Source organism: Doryrhamphus excisus, chromosome 21 (genome assembly GCF_030265055.1).
Source record: "Doryrhamphus excisus isolate RoL2022-K1 chromosome 21, RoL_Dexc_1.0, whole genome shotgun sequence".
NCBI lineage: Eukaryota > Metazoa > Chordata > Actinopteri > Syngnathiformes > Syngnathidae > Doryrhamphus > Doryrhamphus excisus.
The window spans coordinates 7,204,119-7,230,118 of NC_080486.1; the positions used below are offsets into that span (position 1 = coordinate 7,204,119).

General features: G+C 44.5%; 2 protein-coding genes across 5 annotated transcripts in view; one reads left to right on the plus strand and one right to left on the minus strand.

Moving 5' to 3' along the window:
* The window catches only part of rnf32 (ring finger protein 32), a 41,674-nt gene extending 36,374 nt beyond the window's left edge, over positions 1-5,300 (plus strand). The window contains exon 9 of one of the 4 annotated variants that reach the window (XM_058059936.1): positions 3,474-5,300. The gene's annotated coding sequence lies outside the window, so the exon portion shown is untranslated. Of the gene's footprint in view, positions 1-1,021; positions 3,432-3,473 lie in introns of those variants that run through there. The other 3 variants (XM_058059937.1, XM_058059935.1, XM_058059938.1) reach the window with 3 other exon arrangements.
* Positions 38-25,978, minus strand: lmbr1 (limb development membrane protein 1). The gene is made up of 17 exons (XM_058059934.1): positions 25,733-25,978; positions 24,450-24,522; positions 24,333-24,372; positions 22,116-22,255; positions 21,613-21,716; positions 14,145-14,271; positions 13,571-13,639; positions 12,968-13,032; positions 12,612-12,684; positions 9,360-9,449; positions 8,402-8,478; positions 8,166-8,243; positions 4,418-4,488; positions 4,089-4,179; positions 3,585-3,651; positions 1,764-1,925; positions 38-1,694 (listed from the first exon to the last, which is right to left on the minus strand). The coding sequence occupies exons 1-17, from the start codon at positions 25,793-25,795 to the stop codon at positions 1,609-1,611; spliced, it is 1,476 nt and encodes a 491-aa protein (XP_057915917.1). The 5' UTR covers positions 25,796-25,978; the 3' UTR covers positions 38-1,608.
* Positions 25,979-26,000: the final 22 nt, after the last annotated feature.

Here is a 26,000-nt window from a genome sequence, read left to right on the forward strand (position 1 = left end):
GTGTTTATGCACAGATGATCACAAAACGAAGTTTCTTTCTAACTTTTATTTGCAAACAGACATAAAAAAACACAAGAGACTGAGAAATAGTTTTAAAAAATACATTCACAAAACATGTACCCCAAAAAGTTGACATGCAGAGACTGAGCTGCTTCACAGCATCTGACTGATGTTTCATTAGAGGCTGAAGAGGGCCACAACTAACTTGCCCACTTTGTAGAAGAACCACTTGGAAATCACACAAGTGCTTTGTCTATCTCTGCGGTTCCACTTTGTGGCAACGAGACATCGTTCCATGGACTCAATCTACGTGATAATCTAACTAATGTTTGGGTAAAGCTGCTCATTCAATATCAATCCATCCAGCCCTAACAGCAGATCTTTGGTCCTGCTCTGGTTTCCACAAAAGTCTAATGAGATTGATTTAAGAAGAGCAGTGCTGCATATTCCCATATTTCATGAAAAAGGAACAGTAACTACTGCATATAGAAATACATCACCATATAAGAACACACCACCTCTTTGCATGTTTCTATGACAACAGTCGCGTGCGAGCGTCACAGTGGAACTGTCTGGAAACCAAAACCACGCCACAAGGAAACGGCCTTAATGTTAACGCTCGTCCTTTAAGGCATTTACGGTGCTTCTGCACGACCACGACTTCACAGTGGAGAAGATGAGCAAGTCATGCTGGTCCAAGCAGACCTTCTGAGATTGCTCACCTTTGGACTGAGGCCTTCACCACGAATATAATATAAACACAATGCTTGTCTGCACTCACCGAAGACCCGACTGTCATATGTACACACAATATACAATATTTTTACATCAATAGTGGGGTGGAAGCCAATTGTGAAGGTAAACTCCCATTTCAAATGTGGAGCACCTCAAAGTTGGAACTAATGACATCATCAGGCTCAAAGCTTTTCAACTGCACCTGCAAAGTTCTAGCAGGTACGTCTTCCCGTGGCCAATTTGTGGGTTTCCCACTGACATGTTCACTGCGGCTCGGTTTTCCTAGTTTTACCCAGGACTGTGGTGAAGTGGAAAAGCAGTGGAGTAAACCTGAGGCCAGCCCGTCCAGTGTTGTACAGTGGGAGAGCGGCATAATCGTGACCATGTTGTTATATGAAACACATTGTGGAAGAAACCATTCCATATTACTAATAAAAGAGCATAAAGTACATTGTTAAAAAATTGCAGTACGGTTTGGTTTATTTTCTTCCCTTTCCCTAAATATACGTCTTCCTGGCTTCAATGACGAACCTGAAGTGCAGCGCTTGGCGGAAAGGCGACTAAAAAGAGGAACAGTGGTTGGTAGAAGCACAGCTGAGGGAGTGCATGCTCCCAAGTCCACATCAAGCTGACTGCAGCCCCCCTCACTCCTCCGTCTCCTCTTGGCTCCGTCCCAGCTCCCATCCGAGGTCCGGGGAATGGAATGTCACGTGGCAAAATGGCTCTCAGCCTCCATTTGCAGCATCCGCCAGACACCGCACGGCTTTATTAAGTTCTTCTCCGATCCCTTTCAGCTTTCAGCAGGCGGGCCGTCCTGTGGGCATCTCCCTTGGCTGTGCTCAGGTGTGCGTCTGTGTTGAGCCATCCATCCTTTCATAGAGTTTTCTGATGCCCGTTGGCCGACAGCTTCCCAGATTCAGGATCCGTGGGGGTGTTGGACAGTTGTAGCTTATCCAGACCTGGCCGGGCCGAGATGAGACATTTGGTGAGACACAAAAGCGTTGGCGTGTGTTTGCCATGTAGCTTACCTAAGGCCTTGAGGAGCTCTTCTCGCACGGCGGAGGTGAACTTCCTGACGAGACAGAGCGTGGTCACAACGGCAAAGAGAAGGTTGTATGAAAAGACGATGTAGAAGTTTCCCAGCCAGTTGAATCTCCCAAAATCTCCCAACAGATCAAACCTGGTGATGCCTGTGGACGGCGTGGACGTTTGTTAGAAATACAGAAGTGAAACCATGCTACAGCAACAAGTAGGCTGGAAGACTGGGAATGTTGGGAATGTTGGGACGTCATTCATGAGCCTCTGCAGTACTTTGAAATGGGCGAGTGGTTGGTGACTAAGCACTGCAGTCATGCAGGAGGACTCATCTCTCCACAAAGATGAAGGTGTGGTTCTTCCTCTTTGACCCCGTTTCAACATTGTGATGGATCTAGGCTCGTCCAATCACAAGGGGACACCGTACGCTCTACTCAAGGATGCTGTGGGTCATCGTCCCGATACAGAGATGAGAGTGAAGGAGTCATCCTGCCTCTCGTGTAACATCTTGTGGTCAAATGGATTGGCCAATCGATCCCGTGTCTGCAAAGATCTATTTACAGCCACAGTAAGCACTTGGAAGGCATCGAGGACCTTTAACAAAATTGCCTGTGAAGAGACGCTGGGCCGCGATGATGGCGGACCCCAGTCGATAGTGTGGTCAGCTTCTCATGGTTAGCGCCAATTGATGGCTTCTTGATTTTTATCCACATGGGAACGTCTGATTGTGGAATAGACAAGCTTCAGCAGAGGACAACACGTTGGTCCGCCACAGAATCAACTTTCATTGACCCGTGTCTCAAATGGAATACTTCCAGCAGTACAGTATGTACACTGTGTACTTACTTCCAGAGGGTGTGTATTTTTATAGTGTAGGGCTGTCCCAAACGCATTCAAGTATCTGTCTGCGGCCCACGTTTGTGTCTCTTGCAATTTCCCCCTTTTAGCACGTGATGGGCTCTTCATGAATTGATTGGCTGTGGAAGTGAATACATGCAAATCAGCTCTTATCATTGGATGGACAGTGTTTGTCAGTGTTGTGTTTTTGCACGTCACGTACAGAATAAATTACGAGTTGGGATGGATTTTATTTTGTTTCGCAGGGAACGCCAGATCAGCGTGTGATTGTGCACGTGTGCGGTTTGGTGGGATATACAGTATATGTATTATTTGTGGTGATATGGAATCAATATCGGTATCACATTGGAAGTGAAAACGTTGTATGGGGACACCCGTAGCACGTATGCACCAATGTTCACCAATGGAGATGGCATGACCAATGCATGTTAACAGGCAGAATGCAGTGTAACCGATGGTAAGCTAAGCTAGCTGATGTTCCCCTACAGTCCAGATGGAAATAATAGCATTAGTGCTAAGTTGTAAGGTCAAGCAATTTTGTCCATGCACGTTTCCCAAACAGACGCACAAAGACATGAAAATCCCCATTTGTATTTTTACTTTTTTTGCACTCAGTTATTCCTTTTCATCTATTCAGCGTCACAAAGCAGAACCTGTTGATAGTTAGTAAAGCTTCCAGTGAGTCACTGTATGCGCGCACACACACACACACACACACACACACACACACACACACACACACACACACACACCATAGAGTGATGCTATTTGAACAGCTGTGCTCTATACTCTGCATGTTTATTAGAGCCACTGTGATTTGACGCTGCTGCTCCTGTCGTTTTTAGCTAACATCACTACGTTTGGCCCGTGTGGCGGCAGGGAGGGATGCGCCTCCCGGTGCGCCGTGATGTCCAATTCAGCCCACGTAATGACGTTAGACTCGGAGCAGTACTCACCTAAAGTTCTGGACATGACGGGCAGGGCTGAACTCAGCACCAAAAGGGACACGCAGCATCCGATGATCTAGAAATGGAGGTTTGACTTAGTAAAGTGTACAAGTATGACGAGTGGACGGCCACACACGTTCACACACGTTCACACAGCACTCCATGCTCACTTATTGTACAGTTGCTGCCTGTCAAGTTGCTCATTATCAGCTTCTCCAGAGCCGGTTAACAAGCTCCACCACTCCCAAACTCATTACCAAGTGAATAGGTACCACTGTGGGCCAAAAGGAGCTCACATCCTCCTTCTCCTCCTCCCCCCCCCCTCCGCCTCCCGCCCTCTGATGTACAAGAAAAGAGCTTGCACTTTGCTGGTGTTTGCGCAGCCCACAAACAAATATTGGACAGCTCCACTAAAGCCATTGAGGGACAACATCAGGGGGTATTAGGAGGAAATAGATGAAACACCTTCACAACGTTCTCAGCACCCTTGCCCCCACTTCAGCCCATCTTTACCGTTGTCATGGTTGTGTCATCCTTCCTGGGAGTGAGCCCCTCAAAGAGGCGAAGGCTGTAGAAGCCCACCACAGAGGAAGCCATCAAATAACTGGTCAGCAAATCAGTCAAGGACCAAAACAAGAATGAAAGAAAGAAAGCCGCCTCGTGGAGTCGTCCTTCTCAGCCGCTGGGAGTCTTCACCTTTTCAGCGTTTCATAAAAGGTGACAACATGTCTTCCGGAAGGTGTGTGCCTCAGCTATGTCCTGAGTAAACAAAGCTGCCTCGACAATGTTGCTGTTGGCCGTGGAGCATGATGGGGGGGTGGTGGGGGTCACTGAAAGGATACAACATGAGGATGATCTCCAACACAGCTTGAGCCACGCCAAAGGTGGACAGAGTGCTCCCGATGCCGTGCTCCTGCAAGGTGGAAGAAGAGCCCAGTTATTCAAAGACCCAAAATAAAGAATGCTACACAATTAGAGGGAAAGAATCCCCCCCCCCCCCCCACTTGAGGAGCCAATCCAAGTGGCTCGGTGGTGAATGGAAGCGCATGAAAGAGTCTCCTGTTCCAATCACGGCCCGTCGTACAATATGTGAACAGGTGTTCCAACAAAAAACGCCACATTGATTTGAGTGAGGAGAGCGTGCATGCCAAAAACATCAAAACAACACAACAAATACTAGAGCAAACACACACACACACACACACACACACCCTGAGGTCTTTTGAAAGTGAATCAGGGAAAAGGCCGCACATAGCCGGCATGATAAATATTTGCTTTTCCAACATTCTTTGTCTTCTATTGTGTGCGACACAAGTCCACAAGGAAGACGTGACCGCCAACGGCTCACTTTTCTTTGGAGACCTCAGCCAAGGAAGTCACGCAAAAAACTTCCACTTCGTTTGTGTGGAAGCAGGCTCGTCACCATCATCGATAAATCCATTAACCGCACCATAAATAAAAATTACGTCCATCTTTTTGCCGACCGGCCGCCATAAATTGGTGTGTGCACGTGTTTGTTGGCGCTAAAGCAAGTGTGCGATTCTGCCAGCACATATTGGAGTAATGGAGGGTCACAATGTCAATAAAAGGTTTCCTAAAATGTATGGAAATACAAACACACCCCGACTTCCACGTTGGAATATATTCCCACTGTGAGATGATTCTTTCTAATTACATTTGATATCTTTCCTTGCCACCTCCAGTGTCGTTATCTTGATTTGTTTGGTAAAGGAGCCAGAAGGGGGAGGAAGGGAGGGAGGGGGGGTGGTCTGGCAGGTTGTTTCATGCCTTTTTATGCAACTGTCATCCCTGGGAGCTTTCTGCAGAGCCATGCTGCAGTGCTCTCTGTCTTACACCGCCAATTAGCAGACGGTATGTGATGTCATTCATTAATGGGGGTGGGGGGGGGTAGATGGTGTGTGTGTGTGTGTGTGTGTGTGTGGCATATGCGCCAGCTTAGGACAGCAAACTTTCTCAGTTGACTTCTTTTCATTGCAGCAGCAGGAAGGGTGAAGCAGGGGCAGCTTTGGGGTTACAGGCCAGCACCTTGCTGGCTGTGCTTTGCAGTCTGAGCACAGAGCTAACTTGGTCTCATCCAGCAGAGCTTAACTGCTGAGTATACTTCTATTGTGTACTTGCGGTGATAGATGAGCAGGATGTGTGATTTAGGAATGGGAGCCATTCCAAAAGACACACTGTTTGCTCTGCATCATCATTCACTGGAGGAACCCCGGTGAAGATTTGTGTTATCTGTGCCGTAGTCCCAAGTGCTTCCCAAATTTATTACGACTGCAACAGTAAGACCTTCCTACACATCACTTTCTAATAGTTGACCATTAAATAACCATATGGCACCACTTTTTACATCATTCCCATTATATGAATGAACTAAGCGATTCATGATTTTTTAAATATTAATAGGATGGGAGAAGGTGATGCATAATCGGCCATGAGACATGAGCACATATTCTTCTATAAAGACTGTGGGAAACAAAAGACAAAAGTGTTGCACCACTGTGGAACAATGAGACGTGCTAAATAAGTTTGCAACACTGATCCCTCCTGCTGCATCTTCTTAGTCTCAGGCAGACCGGGTGTGAATGAGGCGTGTTAAAAGCAGAGTTATGATACCATACACTGTACACCGTTGAAAGGACCAACCATCAATTCCACATAATGTTTGAATTGATTGTTATGCCTGAGTAAAGATGGATCATTGGTCACTTGAACTTGTGATGTCACAGTCAGCAACTTAGCACTAAAGCTTGAGCTCACAGTCCACTAAGGAACTACCGTGTCAAGTGGTGGACTTTTATTAGTCCCTAGTGCTTGTGCATCACGCTGTAAAACAAGCTGTCGCTTCGCTGTACGTTTTCCCCCATGCACCGGTTTGCCCTCTTCATCGTGGCCATCATCATCACGGTGTTGCAGCACTTCCATGCGGTGCTGCTCAGCATGCTTAGCAGGGAAGGCAAACATTGACAGGGCAAATCCATTGTGTCCTCCCCACTCAACATTTGACTTTCCCACAGTCTGTGCTGCTTCATGTCACGATGGACACTTTCTCTGCATCGTTTTGTCCTCCCTCTTCCGCTTAGCGGTTCGAATTTCATAGCTGCACGCTGACATTTTTAATAAATAATGTTTTGTAGTTGAGTATGGCCTATTGTTGGTCAGACATCGCTCTCTCATGCTATGGCAGGTTTTCATTGGTTGACTCAGGCTTATTATTAGTGAAAAATATTAAAAGACAAGTCTAATGTAGTATATACTGGTCAGTAACGTTACGTTGAGAAGACATTACCTTAACTTGCACTGCATGGAGTTAGCCATGGATACACAGTGAAAAAAGCTATCCCCCTATTCCGTGAGGAAGTGGTACATTTTTGCTTCTCCCTACTCTGTCAAAAACCCTTTATTAAGTTTAGAATACATAAATGGAAGGTTAACTAGTTAGCCCGGTAGCTTGCTGTGCTTAAAACTGGCTGCCTCTTGTGTCCCTAATGTGATGTAATGAACAATAGCAGCAGTGATAATCACTTCTGTGATAATCAGACAATGCCATGGATTCAACCCACATTATGTTCAAGATATGATAAGGAACTTTTCCAATGCTAATGTGTGAGTTCATCATTTCTACCGCTTATCCTCTCGAAGGTCGCGGGGGTGCTGGAGCCTATCCCAGCTGTCTTCGGGCGAGAGGCGGGGTACACCCTGGACTGATCGCCAGCCAATCGCAGGGCACATATAGACAAACAACCATTCACACTCAGCTAATGTGTGAGTTATGTCTCATAATTGGTTTTCATGTCCACTATATGAGGTAATATGTGCGTATAGGTGACTATAGGAGTGTTATGTCATGTCTACGGGGCTCTAATCATGTTGAAACCCATATTTAGAAAGTCAAACAGGTTTTCTAAGAAAATATTCTGTTTATTACCATTGAATCATACTTTGCGTAAATACATTTATCATGGTCGGGTGAGGGACCAATTAACCACGACCTGCATGTAGCATCAGTCTAGTTCTAAACCAATTAGTAGTGAAGAGGAAGTGGATTTCTGTGCTGTAAAAACATCATAAAACTGAGGATGGAGCTGTCAGTGTGAATTGAAAGAGGGCAGGAATAAGATACATGATGTAGCATTGGCTGAGACAAGAATGCAACACACACACACACACACAGCTCTGTGAGTGTGGATGCGTTGAGATAAGGGGAGTTTCAAACACATTGCATGTGAGCCTCAGCACGAGGGAGGAAGAGTGGCTCATTCAGCCATCGTGGACTTGAGTCGTGCCGCACGCTCCTTTTGCATCTGCTGTGACAGGACTTTCAATCAGCTTCCAAAACAAAAGCCAAGAGCACACAAGTTGGAGCCCTGATTAACATCTGCTCGGGCCTTTTATTCCAACCGTGCACCTGAGCATATCCGGAATTTGATTTATGTCTCTACAGGGAACATGGCAGGGCTGATAGTGCTTTACATTGTGTGTGTGTGTGTGTGTGTCAAGAGAGAGAGAGCGAGAGAGAGTGTGTGTGTGTGTGGGGGGGGGGGTATAAACACATATGTTAGAGAGAGGGATTACCGTGGATCCTTTGGGCATGGCGGTCTCATCTACGAGAAGGTAGAGGATGTTGAGGACCACCAAAAGAACTGAGATCGTCTGTGGAGAGAGGAGAAGACTGTCGTTAAACAACAGTATGGTACTGCTTCCATCCCACTTGATGGTGGCGTCCTAAACAGCCATTATACGACCATTAAAGACAAGGTGGTTCCCACCCAGAGTAGTAACAGCTGCTATCTTAATGACAGCTCACCCACCGTTCCTGCCAACAGGATCAGCATCACCATGGGATACAACAGGTTCTTCTCCCAACCCGACGCTTGCTTTCTTCTCTCTGGAAAATATGGCCACAGCATTAGGCACACCCACCCAATTCAAGACAAAAATAAACATTTCACGAGACATCTTTTCTATAGGATGTCATTAGCTTGTGCTGGTGTTGCATAACAAAGCTTTTTAAAAGGTGATAATGACAGAATTCCTTCATGTTACTCATCAGTGGATAATGAAGAAATTCAAGCTTCAGCCTGGAGCGTCACTGACAACACAAACATATCATATCATACTTGTGTGTAGCAAACACACTCTCCTCTCATCACAGCCACCCCCCTCAGCTATTTTCTTCAAAAATGAGCCTCTTTCTCTTTAATTAGCGGCAGTCATCATGATTACTTAATGGTGAGAAAGTCTCATAGATGGTGGATAAAAAGGTGACGCTGGATGGATATACCGTGTGCTGTCATGTCATGTGTTTGCTCGTGGGCTCTGATGGACAGTGGCACGTGTAGTGATGTGTATGTGACGACCTGCTGCTCCCAGAATCCACTCAATTTCCAACCTTGTTAGTCCTCCTCCTCAAAGTGCAGCCGCCCTGCCTGCCCGACAAGTTTGCCAGCCGCACTTTATAAGCACCATCCTTCTAAATTAATGACATCACTAAAAGGCTCCCTACAACATAAAGTTAGCTTCTTGTCCAATATCCTAAGTGCCTATATGCCCCCCCTCAACCCCCACCCTGCTCCCCAAAAGCCTCAGGCCTCATTTATAATACCCTAAAATGGATGGAAAATTATCAGCCACTTCTGGTCCGAGTCCAAATGAAGAAATAAAAGCAGACAGGCTGAAAGGGAATGTCTGTCAGCAATATGTCAAAAAGCTTCTGGCCGAGCATATTTAAATTCAATTCTTAAGACAAGACGTGATGCAGATACTTACCCAGTTTATTTCTCATATTTCGGATACTGTCAAGTTCCTTACTGAGCTGGTTGACCAGGCCTCCTCTGGGATAGGTGCACATGGATGATCCTGAAGAACAACAACATATCATGATACATGATCTCTTTACAATAAGGGTGTAACGGTACACATACAGTCGTATATGTTTTTTTGACCATTCTTCTTTACAAAACATCTCCGGTTGAGTCAGGTTTGATGGTTTCCGCTTTAAATCATAGTTGAACGATACACAGTGACACCATCTGCACCAGGATGCTGTTGTGGGTCTTTGGAGGTGGTCTGTGGGTTGAGTTTGACTGTTCTCACCATCTTCCCCTCTGCTCATCTGAGATTTTTTTCTGCTTTTTTCTGCCACTAGAACTGTGCCTGTGGTCTCAAGTCTGTCCGTGACAAACATGCAAATATATATAAATAAAGAAAAATCACTTTTTTCCACCACTGTGTACCTCAACCAGTCCAGGGTGTACCCCGCCTCTCGCCCAAAGTCAGCTGGCATAGGCTCCAGCATACCCCCAGGACCCAAATGGGGATAAGTGGCATGGAAAATGGATGTATGTATGTATATCTCCTTTTTAAAATTAGTTTTTATATTGGATTTGATCATTTTTGTACGGGAGAATTACCTGCTGGCAGTTTTTTAGGTTAAATTTTATCATCACTAAAGCTGTTTTGTATTTTGTTCCCCGAGTGTACCCAAAATGAAGCGAACTGTGACCTCAAAACCTGGGAGCGTACCAAACTGTGACTATAAAAGGTACCATTACACCCCAAGATAATAGTGTATTTCTTTTCACCTTGTTGTAAGACAAAAAAGCCATCCTTTGGTGCTGGCTTAAATCAAAAGTAGTCCCAGCACAAAAGAAAATGTCCGGAAGATGCTCATCCCCGAGGGAACTAATGTGTTATTTGTGTGCTTCACAAGTCATCCACGGTAGATGAATTGTTGATGTGACAGATATGATGTACGTAATAGCAAATAAATCACAAGAAGTAGAAGAAACAAAGGACAGTATCATGACTTGATTGAAGCAGTAATGGAGCCTTGGCAGCATGTCAACAGCAGTATCTGAAGTGACGTCACCGCTGACTGAAGTTAAATATATCCTGCCTTCTCTTCTTCTGGCAGACTGAGTTACAGCGAGGCAGAGATGCTGAGTGAGGCTTGTGGCAGCCAGCAAAGCCACATACCCTCTCTAACCTTCCTTACAATGACGTCACTGGCAAATATGCAAAAGAGCACGCTGAGACAACGGAGGCTCTGGCAAGGTCGTTGTGCCGCAGAGCATCTGGACACAAGTGCGGTTGTCTGCATGTCAGGGTCCTACAAGGACAACACCTTAGCAACACAACATTACGTCCATGCACCCCCATTTCCACAACGCTACCTGTTGAACTCTGTTCAGAGAGTGATGATGATGATGTTGAAGCCCGACCTGTTTGCTTGTCTCATCACCTCTATTCTGTAGTTTTACTGCAATTTCCCTGACTTTGTCGATTATTTCCAGGCTTTCTATTCAAGTCATCCTGGTTATTTATGCAATGGAAGGTGCCATTAATTACATGCAAGATGTAAACATATATGTATGTATGTGCTGTGTGTTTGGACCTGTCATGGTTCGGATCACGTTGAGTCTTTGTATTCTATTTCTGTTGAACTGAAAGGCAAAGCTCTCAACTTCCTACCCTCACCGATGGTCATGAGCTTTGAGTAGTGACCAAAATGACGAGACCGCGGGTAAAAGCAGCCGAAATGAGTTTTCTCCTTTTGGTGGCTGGGCTTCCCCTAGATAAGATCACTGTCATATGGGAGAAACTCAAGAGTAAAACCACTGCGCTCCTCTGGATTGAGGAGCCAGATGAGGTGGCTCAGGGATCTGGTCGGGATGCCTCCTGGACGCCTCCCTGGGGGGGTGTTTAGGGTTTCAGGGTGAGATTGTCTCTCAACTGGCCTGGGAATGCCTCGGGATCCACCAGGAGGAGCTGGACAAAGTTGCCGGGGAGAGGGAGGTTGGGCGAAAGAAGATGGATGGATAGATTCCATTTCTACTATGAATTATGTTGGGCATCAAGAAGCAATTGCATTGCAGTCGTTGTGTCACGTACGTGTACATAGAATCATGGCGCTCCCTAAACCACCACTTCCACTCATGGCAAAAGAGCCGTGCTTTAGGTGTGGGCTCAGGCACCATATGTGTACGTCCTTAGATGGCTCAATACTTTGGAGTTTCCTCCTCAATAACCTTCATTATTCTTCAGCTAAATCGAATGCAGAGGACACCCGCCCTTCTTACAGCTTTAGACTTTTGGAGTAAAGACAGTACTGTCTTTTGTGTGTCCATGAACTTTCCGTGAACTACAAGACGGCAAGAAAACCTCCACTGCTTTGAAGCTAGTGTGAGAGCATGTACACAATATGTACATAAACACCTTCAGGACTGACAATTCCCTACTGAACTCGCACAGAAGATGACCACAGTTCTCCTTTGTGCCCTTGAATACATCAAAGAGCTGTAGGCATGATCAGCAAGAGATTGCAATTATTCTGTCATTTAGCTGAAAGCGTGGAAGTGTGGAATGAGGCGCTCAGGTGACGCTGTATGGAGGAGGCCGGCGTAGTATTTAAAAACATGCGCTATCAGGGCCTGATCTGCCTTACCTCCCTGGTGTGAAAAGACTCTCGTCCTCTTCATTTGTACACTTGGTTGCATGCTTGACTTAATATTAAAGTCAGTTTTGGAACGTGGCCCAAATACTTCCTGCTTCTTGACATTATTTAGTGTTAACAAGGAATTTGCAAGGGGGGGGGGGCATGAAAAGGAAATGCAGGCTAGGGGTAAAAACTTCCTCAGACTTCTGCTTGATAACAAAGTCAAAGAGGGCAGAGGAGCGGACACGCCTTCTTTTAATTTCTGTGTGAAAAAGTCAATCGGTGACTGCAGACGTGAGCCAAACGTTCTTGTCAAAGATTCATTTCCATACCATTAGCCATTCTAGCCTGACATTAAATGCATCGTTTTACCAGTGCTGAGAGTGTCTTTAAGGGAATGTTTCATCAAAATCTTTGCAAACATAAAGCAGTCTTGCCATGGAGGGACAGAGATGTCCATGTCAAGTGTGTATGTGAGTGTGTGTGTCTGCTAATTGATTCCAGTGTAGCTCCATCACACCCAATAGGGCCGTCAGACCCCACCCCTCCCTTTTAATGTGCCAACACGTCTCCTACAGACATACCGTTTAATCTCCTCTGAAGGGCTTCCTCTTGCAAATGGATGCAGTAAATCTGCTCATCCAGGTCCTCCAGGATCTGAAGAGGACATGAAATGGGTTATAATTAGGCCCAAAGTGGGACTGGAGAGATGGCAGATGGGAGGATGAGTTGGTGACGTATTTGTAGTCCTCTGCTGGATGCATGAAGACCTGAGACCGACAGCTTTCAGACTCTCTCCTCATTCTTTTAAAGTTCTCCTTCAATTGGGCAATCATTTTTGAAGTAACCAGTATACTTTCATTTTTGGGCATCTTCAGAGGTGATATTTTTCCCACAAATGGTATGACATTGATATCCATAGTGCTGATAAACGACTTACCGTTGGCTTCACGAGCAACTGGCCCATGACAGTGAACATCCTTGACAATCCCACAGGTGTGCACACTATGTAGGAGACAAATAACACTTTAGACAAATTGACACCACTCAGCACTAACAGTCGGTTTACATTCCATTGTTGGCCCACAGTGCCTCCTAAACACCAGGGGGCCATCTTGATCATTTCAGCTACATGGGTAGAGAATGAGAATGCTACTGTATATACAAATAGCTGTCAAAAGCTCTTATGTGTGGTTGTTAAAGCCTGAAAGTGTGTAAATGACATCTGCTGTGCTTTGTGTGGTTATGGTGATCCTCTCTGACAGAAAAAAAATCACCATGGTGATGGCTTGCTTTGATTACTTCAAAACAAACTTTCCACTACATAGAATTATTGCTAAATGATGGAATACATTCCAATGATGACGTGTGAATTGTTGTTGACTAATTACCAACCGGCAGATTTATTCATACACTTGAAAAATATTGACTTATTTCGGCGTATCTCCTTGTCGGTGTTAAAAGTCCTGAATTCCACCCAGTTCATGCAATTCTGATATTTAGTGTGTGCTTCAACTAGATATAATGTAAATAAAAAGCTTACTGAGTAACAGCAGTCCTCCCATCAGAGATATGCAGGAGTACAAATACGGTAGGTAGAACTCCCAGAGGTCTGCAATGACAAATTCTTTGTTATTCATGGGAAAAAATGAATGAAAGTTATCTTTATTGGACAAATATAATAATGACAACAAAAATAGCTATTTTTGGCAGTACAATGCTATAGCTATTGATGTAAGAACTTAATTGGTTTTGGTTATTATTAAGAAAATCACAGAAGTTGGTAGATATCAGCTCTTAAATGAAACTCTGATGAGCAATTTTACTTATCATCATTATATCTGTCCAAGCAAAGACCAGGCATTAAAATTAACCAATGGTCTAATCCATGACTGTAACTACACAAATAAAATGAAAGGAAATAGAACATTCTAATAGGGGTGCAACAATACACAACTGCCTGATAGCACATACCAAAACCCACCTCTTTAAAGTGGCTTTTAATGGTGAATACTTCCATATTACATGTTTAGTTGTTGTTTCGATGCATGTATTGTAGCACCCCAACATTCTGTATAGGTCGGTCCCAGTAAATTGAGTCCAAAGAGAGAACGTACCGTAGAGCGACTCCATGCTGGCAGCATCATTGTCAATGAGTGCTGATGCTACCCACACGATACCCAGGATGAGCAGAGCCAGCAAGAAGAGCATCACAAAGGTCTCCAGAATGCGCGCCTTAATGCCCTGGTAGAAAATTTAAAAAAATCAGTATGATGGAGAGTATTTGTAAAGTCTCGCCACAGATCATAAAAGCTCCCATCAGATGTCATGTTTTCATTTGCCTTGACGTGCCTCTTCCTCTCATCCAGCCACACGTTCTCAGCACACAAACATGACATAAACGCTCCCACGGATGCCTGCGTAAAACAGCTCTTTTATACACACATATTGCGCTCTATAAAGCAGCTCTAAGGGCCGCTGGCAGAGGTGAAATGAAAAAAGAAGGGGGGCATGAAAGCCGGCTGGGTCAGCTACTGTCTTCGATCAAGAGCAGGCCTCCCATCTGGGGCCGATTAGGAGCACCTCTAGCACCGCTGTATCCTGGGTCGCGCAGACGAGAGGCTTTTGGGGTAATTTGGGTTTTCCGGGTCACAAACTGCTGAGTGGTTAATAAAGTGGCCCTCTACCTGTTCACACAGCTTCCATTCCCCCCACTGCTGGAGAGCCAGGCTGTCTAGCACGGCGAGATGGATAGGCGCTGGTGTAGACATGCCAACTAGGCGGCCAGGCACACACTAACAGGGGCGCTCTGCATAAATTGGCTGCACATGAGCAATTTGTTAGCAACTAACAGAGATGGCAGTGCGGGCGCTGTTCAGCGTTGGCCAACAGGTACACGAAGGGGGTCTCCCTTTGAAAGTTGCCCCCGCTAATCATGAGCTCTCCTTTACAGAGTGCAAATGGTTTAAATTGTGCAAACTCAATCAGACAGTCTGTTTTTCTTCTTAAATTCATGGAAATCACCTGCACCCTCCACAATGCGGACTGCAGACCTCCAACCAAGGCTAAACAATCAAACGGTGCACACCTACATAAACACACACTCCTGCAAACAGTAGTGACTTGCCGGTGCTAGGATTTGTCATTTCACAGTTTGGATAAGCCTCTCACCTCGGCTCTGCTTTGACAGTGAAAGCCTCAGTGAGAGTCGAATTTTCTAGAGCCAGCAGCAAGGAAGACGGGCAGGTTGTGGACTGCCCCAGTGTGGCTAAGCTGGACACTGCACTCTCTTGACAGGCAACGTTAGAGTGGTGACGAGGGAAGTGGGCCGTTTGAGACCTAAACAGGCATGAAATTAGCCTGAAGACATTTCATGGATTTAAATAAGCATAACAACTCAGGAAACCACTGGCAGCGTCCATGCAGATCGACACACACAGAGCTGACACAAGAGATGAACTTGGCCTTGTGCTGATTTGCGCAACCAAGCGCCTCACAGGGCGGAGTGCAGTGTGAATGCAAAAGGAGGACATGGAGAGCGACTGGCGGAGGAAAGGAGTCGGCGTCTGAGCGCATCTGTCTCCCAGGAGAGGATCGAGGAGAGGTGAGAGAGAGGAATGCTTTCAGGGACCGCAACCGCGTCCCACACGCGCTCTCTTAAGGATGCACCAGGACAGGAAGGAGCCACAGGGAGGCCGGCGTCCGCTCAAGCGCACCGCTCCACCTTAAGAGAGCTGGCCATGCCATGCTGAAGGTGTATTCCCTTTAGATAGGCCTCTCAATCATTTATAAGCCTCAAAACATTAGCCATTCACATCATTTAGGGCAAAGGCAATGCTTGTCTATGTTACTATCAGCCCTATGTTTAAGCTCCAAGTAGCTTCTTTTATTCTCATCAGCGACTCAACTCTGTGCTTTTCTTCTCTCCAGAAAGAAAGTATGCTTTATAAATAGGTAGGTCCGATGAAGACATCAGCCATCAAAAGAAAACTGTCAAGCGGTGAAAGCTGGCAGCAGAAAGAGAATAAAAAAAGAAAAGGAAGTTTCTATTCTTGCCAGTCTAATTGTGTAGCTGGGGCTAAATATAGCAGCTCTGAAATATTCAGCATCCCCCGATCCTCGCAGTGACATCGAGCGAGGGGCTGGTTAACAGCCGCTCCGCTTGTACACCAGCGGAACAACTTCCAAGAAAAGTGTGTATGGATCAGAGCGACCACAAAGTGAAAATTGGATAACAGAAGCATGATCTTCTGACGTGGACAAGACACTACATGTCACTGCTGTCCACACAACAGAAGACAGTTTAGCTTCCAAATTGCTGCCATCAATCCTCATCGGGTCAGCAGGAGGAGATCATCCCACGGACCGTCCTTCTGCTGGCTGTCAGAGGCGTGTGGAACAAGGGGCAAGAGTGTAAGTGAGGGAGGGGGGGGCTAAAGACATGCCAGATGCCTGAGGAGCTTATTAGCGCATCGTTCAAGCTGAGGGCCGCGCTACAATGACCGTGTGGGAGACGCAAAGCAGAGGACACGGATGCTAGCCTGTAAAAAGCCGTGCAATGGACTTCTAAAGCCTCTTAATAAGACTTCTCAAAAACCACGCCAGCGCATGGAAAATGATCGGCACCACGTCGTATTGTTCAAACATGACCGCTGAAAACACGTCCAGCCAAAGTGACCGCATCTTGTTCTGATTACAAGTAGCTGTAAGGGCGAGAAGCCTGAGAGAACCAACATCCATGATTCTTTTCATCAACTAACATGATGAAGACGCACCTCTTCATCAATCAATCAATCAATCACGAGAGCCATTAGTTGCTTCACTGCACCAAGCAAAGTCCATATAGACATGCTGGGATGACCACCTCTGACCTCACCAACGGACTCAAAGAAGAGTGGAAGCTGGAAAGACTCACTTCCTGTTTGTGTCCTTCCAGTGTTGCATTCAGTTGGCGCGTATAATCAATGACATCTTGATTTAAAGCAGCCACAGGACGCTCCAGCAAAACTCATTCAAGGAGGACAGAAAAAAACCTGAGCAACTTGCTTGTTCTTTTTTTACAATTCCAAGCTCAAGCTAATATGTTACCATGGCAACCAACATTGTAACGGACAGCTTTAGGGAGACATTGTGACCTTAAAGAAAGGTATGTAAACACCACTTTATATTCCCGGCCGGCCCTGCCGATAGAAGGCCTGGGAAAAATGTCTGCATGTTCAGGAGATTTGAAATAAATATCCAGGCCCCCATTGTGGAGCGCCAACAAAGACCAGTATCTTAGTAACACCACGCCAGACGTTTTCTTGCCCCCGCCCCTCCCTCCACAATAAACACACTCCTCATCATCGGCGGGTTAAGGCTTAGGATGAGATTGATGAGGAGTTTCTTTAACTGCCAGATGAAACCTGCTGGCCCTTTGCTGGGTCAGTCAAGGGGTCACGCTCGTTCCAACGGCTTTTACCAACACATTTCCACACCGCGCTCAAGCACTTTCTCACTGCACGCTTATCAAGCCACTCCAATAATATCAGCACTATTCCCTTCCCGTCTCTTCAGACCCTCACTATCGTAACACTTTCACTTGCAAAGTCCTCTGACGCTGCCATCTTGTTTGCGGTCCTTTTGTGAATTGTACAAGCGTCGGGTCATTTGACTTTCGTGGTTCCGCTGTACTCATCACGAGAGAGAGGTAACCACAAAGAAGATTTGCGCACATGTACAGGCTAGCAGCTTGTTTTTAGTAAATATAGCTTGAAGATATCCCACTCATCACATCGGGTAATTAGAGCTTTTATTAATTCTATGATGATACGTAGAAATAATTTCAGCCAAGTCAAAACATGCGGCGGTTATGATAATGCCAGTGGTGCTTGAAAACATAAAAACATAAGACGCAGTGGGGCAAATGTTATTTTAACAAAATGATCCTGAACTGAAGAATGACCTTTAAAGCTCTTCTGCGAGCATTTGAGCACCCGGCAGTAAAAGCGGGAGACATTTTACAGCAGCAAATAAACCTCGGATCATAACATCAAGTCACACTGATACATCCACAATTTGGACAATTTGTAACACGATGAATCACTCCAGAGAACGAGGTGAACAGTTAAAGTTTAAAAAAACACTCCACGTTTCCATCTTTGTCCCGTCTCGTGGCGTCTTTTAGTGCGTCGTCAAAGGTAAACGCGGCCACATGAAAAGGCTGACTCGCGACATTAGCCGTTAAATCCATCATTGGCTTCATTTCCGCAGTCAGAGGGAGCTCCCTGTGCACAAGCTTCAAATGCCACATAAAACCTTACGACATTGCGCTCTCATAGCGTTATTGGCATGGAGGCGTAATATGGCTGTATAACAAAATCAAACTTATTTGCTGCTAGCCGCATGATTGACTGGCCTTTTTGCTAAATGGGGAGGGTGGACTCTACCCCTTCCTTAGCAAACATGCATGCCATACATACACATATACAGACATACTCAGCATTTCCCCTACCCACATGTCCCAAAAAAGGCCAAGTTAATTTGAATTTCAACAAACGATAAAATAATATAGTGCCGGCCGACAGTGCTTATTCTGAAAAAAATGAAAGTATACATGTCCAGTGGTGTGGAAAAGTGATTGCCCTCTCAAGCGAAGAACTGGTTGGGCCACCCTTAGCAGCAACTGCAATCAAGCGTTTGTGATAACGTGCAGTGAGTCTCTTAAAGCGCTGTGGAGGAATTCTGGCCCACTCATCTTTGCAGAATTGTTGTCATTCAGACACATTGGAGGGTTTTCCAACATGAAGCCTTTTTAAGGTCATGCCACAGCATCTCAATTGGATTCAGGTCAGGACTTTGATTAAGCCACTCCAAAGTCTTCATTTGTTTTTTCTTCAGCCATTCAGAAGTGGAATTGCTGGTGTGTTTTGGATCATTGTCCTGCTGCAGAACCCAGGTTGGTTTCAGCTTGAGGTCACAAACAGATGCAGAATTCATGGTTCCAAGTCTTCCAGGGCCTGAAGCAGCAAAACAGCCTCAGGCCATCACACTACCACCACCATATTTTCCTGGTATGATTAATTTGTATGATGTTCTTTTTCTGAAATGTGGCGTTACTTTTTTTCCCAGATGTAACGGGACACACACCTTCCAAAAGGTTCATACTCTCATTAAAACCACACAGTATTTCCCCAAAGGTCTTGGAGATCATCAAGATGTTTTCTGGCAAATTGAGACAAGCCTTAATGTTCTTTTTGTTCAGCAGTGTTTTTGGTCTTGGAACTCTGCCATGCAGGCCATTTTTGCCCAGTGTCTTTGTTATGGTGGAGTCATGAACACTGACCTTAGCTGAGGCAAGTGAGGCCTGCAGTTCTTTGGATGCTGTTGTGGGGTCTTTTGTGACCTCTTGGATGAGTTATTGCTGCGCTCTTGGGGTAATTGTGGTTGGCCGACCACTCCTGGGAAGGTTCAATATTTGTGGATGATGGCTCGCACTGTGGTTTGCGCAAATCCCAAAGCTTTACAACTTTTTCCAGACTGACAGATCTCAATTAATCTCAGTTATGTCTTAACGGAAAGGCAATCACTTTTTCATGGCTGTGTTTTGATTAATCTGGTTACAAAAAACGTGACGTTTTTATGTCATGAGCAATTTAAGCATACTTCACATAGTTAAGGTCTATACGTTGTTATTTTCTGAGAATGATTAAATAGATGTGGCCGCACAGTGGGTTAGCATGTTGGCCATACAGTCAGGAGATCGGGAAGACCTGGGTTCTCCGCGTGTGGCATTTGCTTGTTCTCTCCGTGCATGCGTGGGTTTTCTCCGGCTACTCCGGTTTCCTCCCACATTCCAAAAACATGCTAGGTTAATTGGCGACTCCAAATTGTCCATAGGTATGAATGTGAGTGTGAATGGTTGTTTGTCTATATGTGCCCTGTGATTGGCTGGCTACCAGTCCAGGGTGTACCCCGCCTCTCGCCCTTGTATAGCGCATTTCCTCCTCCGAGGCACTCAAAGCGGTTTGACTGTTAGCACATTTACCTATTCATGACACAACATCAGGAGCAACTGGAGGTTCAGTATCTTGCCCAATGATATTTCGACATGATCACATGACATGACATGTCATTTCTGTCCCTACAGGGTCATGTTTTCCAATTCATCACCTGCTCCCTGTATTGCTTTTTTGGCAATTTTTTTTTTATTGGTCCGAGTTATGTTCTAAAACAAAATTTTAAAGGCAACAGCAAATCAGGTCAAAATATTTAAAAAAAGTTGTAATCTAAGAAGAAAAAAAATTGCAATGTTATGAAAATAATGTAATAGTATTGGGAAAAAACGGTATTTTAGTAGCATAAAGTTAATATATTAAATAAAACATAAATTGTTGTTTTATTATGAGAAGAAAACTAGTACAGTTGTAGTTTTTGAAAATTAGGTTGCAGGAAAAATGTAATTTAATGAGAATAAAGTCAAACTACTATGGAAATAAAGTCCTAATTGGGAGAGGAAAATTTACAAGAAGAAATAGTTGGGGTTGGGGGGGAAACAGCAGACATGGGGTAAAAAAGGCTGTAATTTTAGGAGAATAAAGTCAAAATATTAAGAGAAAAAGGTTGTATTCTACCAAGAAAACTAAACTCTGAATATTATGAAGAAAAATATAACATACAGTTGAAATATTAAAGGAAAAAATACTATTATACTATTATTAATTTAATTAATTATTAATAGTAATTTTGGGAAAATTTGTTTGGGGCAAAAGTTTAAGTCATGTTATACTACACCACAAAGCTAAGACATAGCATTTTTTTAAATTATGCTTACAAAATATCAAAAGTGGCCATCACAATCTTCCATAAGTTCGGACACCCCTGGTTTATACACCCATTAAAACACATATTGTGTAGTTCAACATTGAACAGAGCTGGCCTTATAATGGAAGATTGGTGGAAAGAACGAGAAAGGAGGCAGAACAAAAAGGCAATGAGGCCCTCCCTGGCTTCCCAGCCTCCACTGGAGAAATCAGGCCTAAACAAATTAGTGTGGGGAGGAACAAAAAGAGCAACTACAGTACGGAGACATTTTATGTGCTTTTTGCCAGGGCGACATAAAGCAGGGCTGTTTCAAACTGTGACACAGGATAGAGGTGTATTAAAAGTAAATCTTCTATTGTGCTGTCATGTCGCTAACGCTTTATGGACGTTTGGAACACGAGCCCCCAGCCTCACTCTTTTTTTTTTTTTTTTGAGGCTGTTTGTGGCGGTGGTGGGGAGTGTAATCAATTAAACGAGGAAGTTCGCCGAGCCTTACAACTCGATTATTAGCCTGTCCTTTTGAAGTTTTATTTTGGGGGGGGGGCGACAAGGAATCAGGCTTTAAATCAGCAGTGTTGAAGCGTTTGCAGCCTATGGCCTTATTGGAAGGCCTTGTCAGGACGTGGCGCTGGGTGAAGACCAGATTCAGACTTTCATGCTTAATGAGCGTTGTGTGCTGGCGCTTACGGTCAGTGGCGTGAGTCAGCTAGAGGGCAACGACCAGGCACCTGCTGCCACAAGCCCTGCATACACAAACGTGTTTAAAATGTTGAAAATATCTACCTTTTTAGATCCGGCAAATCCCTCCGACTCCAAGAAGAAATAGGCAAAGGGCATCAGGACAAAGAGGCAAAGGTTGGAGAAGAGGGACACCAGATTCCACAGACCTGGATAAAATACAGTTTTGGCTCAATGATTACCAAATCTAATGGAAAATGAACATTATCAGGCAGGGCCTTCACTGTGACAGAAGGCTGGTATGACTGTAATGTGATGGACTCTAACGCCCTCTGGTGGTAAATCAACATAGCAACCCACTTGCTTTGGCTTTGCTCTGTTCATGCTGCATTCATGAACGCTGGGAAGTTGAGGAAAAATTACACTTCAAGTTGGTTTCAACTCACTTGCAGTGGAAAATATTACAACATGCCGACACAGTATCAGGTTCAAAAGGTTCATTTAATAAACTCTGGAAGAAAATCTAATAAGTTACGATCTAAAATGACTCACATGAATCACAGGGCAGAAGAAAAAACATGTAAATCAGAGCTGCGAGATGGACTGACCGTGAATGAGGGAGCCATTGAGCCACTGGATGTAGTAGCTTTTCGGAAAGGACAGGAGGATCTCATTGCTAATGATTGAGAAGGGCAGCAGGAAGACGGCGCCACCTGAGACGGCGAGGGTGAAGGTGCACAAGTATAACCTGCAAAGGAAACACACATAGATGCAGGAAACTACTGTAGATGTGACATGGACAAACAAGGACTCAATAAGCTTGCACTAAGTTTTTTTCCACTTGGGGGCAGTAGAGACCAATGTCAACATTAACATACTGTAATTCTAACTTGGGCGGCACGGTGGTCTAGGGGTTAGCGCACAGACCTCACAGCTAGGAGACCAGGGTTCAATTCCACCCTCGGGCATCTCTGTGTGGAGTTTGCATGTTCTCCCCGTGCATGCGTGGGTTTTCTCCGGGTACTCCGGTTTCCTCCCACATTCCAAAAACATGCTAGGTTAATTGGCGCCTCCAAATTGTCCATAGGTATGAATGTGAGTGTGAATGGTTGTTTGGCGACCAGTCTAGGGTGTACCCCGCCTTACGCCCGAAGACAGCTGGGATAGGCTCCAGCACCCCCCGCGACCCTCGTGAGGAAAAGCGGTAGAAAATGAATGAATGAATGAATGAATTCTAACTTGCTTATCACTTCTTGAGTTCGGTGTTTCTGATATTTTCCGGCTATTACGTTGGTTGGTAAATCAGGTTAATGTTCCAGCTATTTTGACAAAATAATAAAGAGGGGAGTTATTTGTGTCAAAGCACACTCAAACAGTGTGCACATTGCCTTTAGGCTATTTTGTGCTTGTTTATCATCAAATAAAGACATCATGTCTGAATTGTAGAGTTATGAAAATACTAAGAGTTGAAGCAAATATATTTGGGGAGCGACTCAAGAGCGGAAAGCAAAGATGTCAAGTGACATTTTAAAAAAGTAAATTAGCACGTACGCCACAAAAGGTGACAGTCGCTTGTAACTTCCTTATGGCATCTTATGGCAAATCTTTGATTTAATGCTGACACAATGTTCATTACTAGTATTAACTTTTTCTTGTTGTATGTTGTAATGTCTTTAATAATTGGACTTTTATTATTCTTACGTTAGGGGCTGGACAGCGGCGAGTGGTTAGCACAGCTAGGAGACCCAAGTTTGATTCCACCCTCGAGCATCTCTGTGTGGAGTTTGCATGTTCTCCTCGTGCATGCGTGGGTTTTCTCCGGGGACTCCGGTTTCCCCCCACATTCCAAAAACATCTTAATTAGCGACTCCAAATTGTCCATAGTTTGGTTGTCTGTATGTGCCCTGTGATTGGCTAGCAACCAGTCCAGGGTGTATCCCGCCGCTCGCCCAAAGACTGGGATAAGCTCTAGCATGCCCACGACTCCCGTGGACCAGCAGTAGAAAATGACTGACTGACTATTCTTACATTACACAGTCATGAGATCGGGAGGGGGCTGCACGGCGGCCGAGTGGTTAGCACACAGGCCCCACAGCTAGGGGGCCTCGGCCATCTCTGTGTGGAGTTTTCATGTTCTCCCTGTGCATGCGTTGGTTTTCTCCGGGGACTCCGGCTTCCTCCCACATTCCAAAACATACATGTTAGATTATTTGGCAACAGGAAGGAAGAAGTGAGAGAGCGTGGAGGAGTGTAGCGTGCAGAGGTTTAACACATTGGGGTTCATGGTGTTATATGTATAAATAATTTGTTATGATGATGTAAAACAGCCTTTTTATGTTGTTTATAGTTGTTTAGATATAAGCAAAAAAATATTTGTGTCAAAGTGAAAGTTATGCTTCAAATGTATCTTTTCACATCTTTTCTAGTCGGGAAGTGACATCTTCCTGAAATGCACTTATGTTCTACTGCTGATTACTAAAGGTAAAAATAAACTTCTTTTTCCAGATGAAAGACAGGAGTCTAATCTTTCTTTGGGAAGGTTCCATGTTTATATATTCAAAACTGTCAAAAATAGCCAGTACTGAAGGGGTTGTCTTTTGAAAATATTTAAACTCTATTGCTCTTTTTTCCAGCATTTTTGTTGTTAATCATATTTTCTGAATGTGCTGAGGCCTAATAAAAAAACATCAAAAATGGTACCCAGGCCACACGTTGGACTCCTCTGCTATAATTGATATGTTCAATTATTAAGAGCTCAGTCCGCACAGTCAGTGAACTGGTTAGTAAAATAATAGTCATCTTCATCTTTCAACAAATAAACTCACGATATTCTGTTGACAACGGCATCTTCATCCTCGTGGTCATCTGTGAAGTACATCACATAAAGCATGCTCAGTGTCAACAAATGCAGACTGGAACTACTGTCTTGATGTTGTACTAACCCGTCTTCCTCTTGTATCTGGTGATGATGAAGTAGGAGACAATGTAGAGTACAGCAAACAGGAGGAAGCAAATCTGAAATGAGTAGAAATGAGTCAAAAGAAGCCTTTTCCTTATGAAGGCTACAGAGAAGTGAGTGCAATTTATATCTTCAAATCAACATGTTTTATGACACTAATTCAGCCAAAGCTGGTCCCAGACACATAACAGGGCTCACAAGGTGTTTGTAGCTTCTAAATATGCTTCCAGTTATATCCCATTCCACATTCCGCCCTCCTACTGTGACAGAGACCGGGATGGCACTAATGTTAGATGCTGCCACTTAAGCACTTGGCAGCGTGTCAGTGTCGCTCAAGTGATCACACACCGAGCCTCTTGGTATCACGGCATGACTCAGCCTGTCCTAAGTCACCGCATGTCCTGCTGCTGCTCAATGGAAGCAATCAGGTGCTCACAGCTGATAAAGCACAAACATTAGACACAACACTGTGGGAGGAGATAACGACAACGACAACGCTCGCCTCTCCCCTCCAAACCTTCCTCATATGAGCACTCATAGATCAGCACCATCCAATGACAAATAATACATGTGCAGGTGTATAGTATACGTATTGCGATGGTTGACACTGAGAGACAGTATTTCACAGCTCAATGGGACATGACGTTGAGACAAAAATGCAATTAATGTCCACACCCAGTAATTACATTCTTTGTCAAGTGGTTGCCATTGTGAGCATATTTTTGATGTATAAACAGGTGTTTAATAATATGATATATTGTCCATACGATGTAATGAGTATATAAAAGATCTATTTTTGTTCAGCAGACTGGTGACACATTATCCCACTTCAACCTGATTACTGGCACTAATCTAATTTTATGGTTTCAGTGTCAACATGGAGCCCTGAGGACACCACGTCATGTTTACTAGCTACAAAACAACCCACAAAATGAACACTATGTATTTGTCCATAACGATTAAAGTGACAGGTCATACATCATATCTGGTCAACAAATATGGCGTTATTAATACGTTTCAAATTGCTGTTTCTGTGGCTGTGTACTTTACACGCCTCTGTTGGCATTTAAGTCACAGTTGTTTCATTTAAAATGACAGTAATATTCAATTAGTAGTGACCGTACGCTCACGTGTGGACAAAATTGATGTTGTGAGATACGTGGACCACAATGTCAGCTTTGACAGCTCCAGCTAACTAGCATTAGCCACCGACTATTAGAGGACGTCGTTAGCCGCCTAGCATCCACTAGCCGCTCTTTTACTTACAATGTACTCCCTCACTTGGCTGTGGAAATTCTGCTCTCTGATAGTCACATCGTCTGCTTCCATTCTTCATATTGCTCATTCCAGAGAGTTACAAACTCCACTACATGACAGCTCAAAATATCCCCTTTCTCAGTGACTTCCGTCTTTCTTCCTCTCTTCCTTGACGACAACACAAAAAAGACACTTAACGCCGGATGAACAAGCCCGCTTTCTTCGAGATAGAAAAAAGACAAAATAATAGACGTCATCAATACGCGCCGCTTATCTG